Source organism: Mastomys coucha, unplaced genomic scaffold (genome assembly GCF_008632895.1).
Source record: "Mastomys coucha isolate ucsf_1 unplaced genomic scaffold, UCSF_Mcou_1 pScaffold12, whole genome shotgun sequence".
In the NCBI taxonomy this organism is placed as follows: domain Eukaryota; kingdom Metazoa; phylum Chordata; class Mammalia; order Rodentia; family Muridae; genus Mastomys; species Mastomys coucha.
Genome location: NW_022196894.1, coordinates 56763185 through 56768515, shown reverse-complemented (window position 1 = coordinate 56768515; position 5331 = coordinate 56763185). Strand labels below are relative to the sequence as shown.

Below are 5331 nucleotides of genomic sequence, written 5' to 3'. Positions count from 1 at the left end.
ATCCCTATGGAATAACTTAACCTGTTTGTGGACCAAAGATCAGATCACCATCATGAGGTTTTGTCAAGTCCTTGCAGGTAACATCTATGCTATGCTTCTTAATAATAACAATGGGGACTTTCATTTAATTGCATTCTGAGGGGTGTTATATTGTAGAAAACTTGGTATATTATGGTGAAACCTTGAACTAAATGTTTGTGTAAACCATAGATGAAATTGGGACCCAAGTGTTCTGAAAATTTGGGTTATATGTCCTTAGTTAAGGTAACGTAAGAAAACCAATCTATCAAATATTAAACTAATACATAAATGACTTTTACTTAAAAATCTCCCAGAGTCTAAGTGACTTTTAAATTCCTTGGAGGTGTATGACATCTGTGGAGTATGAGCCCGCGTCCTCACCTGACTCTTGGTTCACAGGGCATTCCTGGAAATGGGAAGAAAAGAGGAATCTATCACACCGAGACTAGCAGTTACATCAGTGCAGTTTTTAGCAGAGAAAAATTATAGCCTTACAATTTATGGAGATCTAATATTTGAACTTACTCCAAACACACCAGCTTCCATTAATCTGTTTTCATGCCCAATAAAACCACAAAAAGTCTTTGTTTTTTCTATTCCCAGTAAGGATGGAGAAGAAAAGACTTCCCAGAATAGTTTCTTTAAATGAAACAAAATCCTGGTGGCATATTTAGTTTATATGCTTTTTTATTTACTGTACTTCAATAGCTTTCCATATTTCTTTTGGTTCATAATGATCATTCCTGGAAAAATTACTTTCAGGAAATCACAGATTTGAGCATGAGGTCTTCAGTTAAATTCATAAAGAATGAGTAAGGTAACAAAATATGAAATGTATGCATTGATACAAAGCCATTTGTCTGGTATTATTAGCACCCATGACTAATCCTGGTTATTGTTTAGACATCAAGGCCTGCTGGTCACAGTTGAGCAGTCCTCATTTTATCTTATCAGTGCAGTGCTGTGTATATGCAGACTGCATTGTGTCTAGGATTCTGCATAATTTTACCATTACAGAAAAGAGATGTGGTGATGCTGTCTTCAATTTCCACTTCCTGTGTCATTTTATTATAAAACATATTATGTACTTTGTAATTCTAAATTTATATATATATATATATATATATATATACATATATATGTGTGCATACACACACACACATATATAAAATCTCTCACAGACATACACAGTTTATGATTAATTCAGATATGCATGAGATCAGGTAAATTAATGCTTATGGTTTCATTATTTCTTTTGAGATAATTGAATGTTGAAAGTTTATACATTAAAACTGTGCACAAAATATTCACTGGTTCTAGCATGTTTAAAGAGAAAGACACGAACATTATCCTAAGTGTGTATTGTAGAGCACCTGGGGCATATTAATGTAGGCTCAATCTGATCCTATTCTTACTGAGTCTTTGCTACATTTACAATAATCTCCTCTCTGCTTCTAGTGAGCAACCTGAGGGATTATGATGGAGCTTAACAGGACCCAGCTGACTGAATTTGTTCTCAGAGGAATAACAGATCGTCCAGAGCTGCAAGTACCCCTCTTCCTGCTGTTTTTCCTCATCTATGTCACCACCATGGTGGGCAACCTTGGCTTAATCTTTCTCATCTGGAAGGACCCTCATCTTCACATACCCATGTACCTTTTTCTTGGAAATTTGGCCTTTGCAGATGCCTGTACTTCATCCTCTGTGACCCCAAAGATGCTTATGAAATTTTTAAATAAGAATGACATGATATCCATGGGTGAGTGTTTTGCTCAATTTTATTTTTTTTGTTTAAGTGCAACTGCAGAATGTTTCATCCTGGTGGCAATGGCCTATGACCGCTATGTAGCCATATGCAACCCTCTGCTCTATCTAGTGGTGATGCCCAACAGACTCTGCATTCAGTTCATAAGTGTATCCTATCTAATTGGATTTCTACATGGCTTACTTCATGTAGGATTGTTATTTAGGCTAACTTTTTGTAGTTCCAATGTAATAGATCATTTCTATTGTGAGATCCTGCCACTCTATACAATTTCTTGCACTGACCCATCTATCAATGTATTGGTAGCTTTCATTATGGCTATTTTTATACAAGTGAGTACCTTTATGAGTATTATAGTCTCCTATGTCCGTGTCCTCTTAGCCATCTTGAGAACAAAGTCTGAGAGAGGCAGAAACAAAGCCTTCTCTACCTGCAGTTCCCACCTGTCATCTGTGTCTTTGTTCTACGGCACTCTCTTCATCATATATGTACTCTCTGGCTCTGACACAGATAATTATCAGGGTAAAATGTATTCACTGTTCTATACCATTATCATTCCTCTGCTAAACCCCTTCATTTACAGCCTAAGAAACAAAGAAGTCATAGGTGCCTTGAGAAAACTCACAAAATGATGACTATTTTCTGGAAACTGCAAGATGTTTTGTATCACCAGATTCTCTCTCTAAGTGCATCAGAACATTTGGCCCTGTACTTTGGATGTGACAGGGATTTTATTTGCATATTGTGAATAAAGCCATAAAACCTAGGTTAAAATGGCTGTCTTGTGTTATTATTTGTATTATTATCTTTACAAAATAATGATGTCTTTAAAGATATAATATAAATTGTTTTCAAGTTCACAGTCAAAGGAGAGTGTGAATTATCCACAAAATTATTGTCTTCATTAGATTATTATGTTTTCCTTATCTTGAAATGTTTCCTTAAATTATTGAAACAAAATCTTCATGTGTCATGTGCATAGATTCTCTCTTGCCTCTATTGACTATTTTTTCTGCTTTATACACATTTGCCCCACATGTAGTCATATGTATCATCTACTATTCCCTCTCATCCTCTACCCACAAACCTGCTGATTCTCTTCTTCCTCTGAAAGAGTCCCCCACCCTACTTTCCTGGTTTTGTCTGTGCGGGTGTATTCTACTGCTGTTGGTGCATAATTGCAATGACCATGTCGAATACAGAAGACAGTGTTTCCCTGACCCCCGCACCCCCTCCACTTCTCCACTTCTCTGGTTGTTACATTCCTCTGCCGACTCTTCTATCATGTTCCTTAGGACTTTGAAGAATTGATTATAGTTGGACCATTCAGGGCTGAGGACTCAACAGTTACTCATTTTCAGCACTTTGACCAGTTGTTGAAACAATTGTGGTTTTTAATAATTTCACTCATGAACAAAATATTTACACCATTTTGACTCCTCTGTCTTCCCCTCTAATTTTTCTTGACATCTATGCCTTCTTTCCTTCTCAAGAGCTCTTTTTCCTTCTCCAAGCTCTTTTTTTGAGACTCTGCCTTAACCATTGTCCTCCACAGTAAGAACCTCCTGTGGTCCAGGCTGAAAACTGTACTATTCTGTGGCTAATAATAGAACTATAGAGAAAGTATCTTGACTACATGTCCATTTAGAAAAATAATTAGTAAAGTTTACCCCACAATACTTATGAACTCCCTAGCTAGGTTATTTTTGTCAGGTGGTTTGTAGTTCCCGGTCTCTTTCCTTGGAGTGCTTATAAGAGTCAATCAGTAAGCAATAACTTGACCCTAATTATTGTGCTGGTACTGAATCCTTGGGCACAGATTGTCTGCCAGGCGTTTGAGTGATTGTTGAGTCTTCTCCCCCTTAAATCACGTTTAATCACCCAAACAAAAAATTCAAAACTTTGATTATCAAGTTAGTATAACATACAGAGTTTGTCTGTGTACCTGAGTTCAATTACTTATAACAAGTTTAGTTTTATCCATTTTCTGGAATTTCCACAGCCCCTTTTGTTTACAGCTGACTTGAATGGAATGGATTATGTATATATCCTCCGCAATTTTCTGACTATCTAGACTGAATTTATTTCCTAGTTATTGTGTACAGAGCGGCAATGGCCGTGGGTGTTCAGGTATCTGTATCAGAGAATGTAGTTATTTGGTTATAAGCCCAGGAATGCTATAGCTGTGTCTCTTGATAATTTTCATTTTGTATTTCTTTTCTTTTATTTACTTATTCTTAGACATATGAGAAATCCATGCTCTGGCACCCATGACTGTTGAACAAGTTTACACTTTCCCTCTCCAAATGATCAAGATGGCTCCTCTTTCTCTAAGTTGCATTAGCACTTATTTTTTTCTTCTAATTTGTTTCATAATTCCACAGATTTAATATATGATGTTAATGTCCAAAATCAATGTCATTGTCTTCTCTTATTCATGTCTCTTACCAAATACCTTCTTCTTCCCAAGTTGACACTCTACTTTTTGTCTTTTATGTGAGGGATAGGATATTCCATTGAATTAGGGTTACCTATATGAGAATATATCAGAGGTCATTTGAACAAGAACAATACATGAGCGACTACACTACTGGAAAATTTGACTCTTTTCCCCTAGGCAACATTTAAATGTCTGTACATCCTCTGACAGTGAGGTCACATGATCTAGTCCTCCATTCATGATGGGGTTTTTAATGGACCCACACCATGTAGGTTTTTTTGTGTGTTGCCATTATTACTGTGTATTAACGTACATACGATCTATGTTATTTCTACAAGACAGCAATTTGTATCACCCCTTCTATCCTTTAGCTTTTCCAACCATGGCTCCTCTTTCTGCAGAGCTCCCTGAGCCTAGGAGGGATGCTTCAGATATTGCATTTAAGGCTAAGAAATTAACAGTCATTTGTTCCCAGAGCATTGACTAGTTAGATGTCTTTGTATAAACTGTTCCCCACTGCAAACTGAAGTTTTTCTGACCAAGGCTGAGAGCAGTACTTAGGTATATGACTATAAACAGGACAGTTTTCCAGGCAGTTTGACACGAATCATTAGTAGCAACACCAATCATTAGTAGGTTCTCCCAGAGGGCTAATAACCTCCCCAGTCATATTTCCTTTTCAGATTTAAAATACCAGATGTAATTTCCTTTATGGAGTAGGTCTAAAACCCAGTAGGAAAGAGGCTGGTGAGATGGTTCAGTGGGTAAGAGCACCGACTGCTCTTCTGAAGGACCTGAGTTCAAATCCCAGAAACCACATGGTGGCTTGCAACCACCTGTAATGAGATCTAATGCCCTCTTCTGGTGCATCTGAAGACAGCTACAGTGTACTTATTTATAATAATAAATAAATCTTTTTAAAAAAGTAGGAAAGCAGTTGTTTACCCTCATACAGCTATGCCACTATTGCAACTGTGGTCAGATTTTGCCTACAAGGATGCTATTATAGGTTAATTGGTTCACAGCCAGGTAAGATAATTAATTGCTTTCTCCTCTTGGATTCTTCATAGCACCTTTGAGTATGAAGAAAACTAGTCGGCAGTGA

The 5331-nt window shown here is 37.0% G+C and overlaps 1 protein-coding gene across 1 annotated transcript; it reads left to right on the top strand.

The window, feature by feature from the left end:
* The first annotated feature begins 1497 nt into the window (after nucleotides 1–1497).
* LOC116086479 (olfactory receptor 5AC1-like) lies at nucleotides 1498–2418 on the top strand. The gene has a single exon (XM_031364732.1). The coding sequence runs from the start codon at nucleotides 1498–1500 to the stop codon at nucleotides 2416–2418; it is 921 nt and encodes a 306-aa protein (XP_031220592.1).
* The last annotated feature ends 2913 nt before the right edge of the window (nucleotides 2419–5331 follow it).

Bases quoted from the DNA above. Each gene is read 5' to 3' on its own strand.
- LOC116086479 (XM_031364732.1), top strand. From the start codon at position 1,498: ATGATGGAGCTTAACAGGACCCAGCTGACTGAATTTGTTCTCAGAGGA.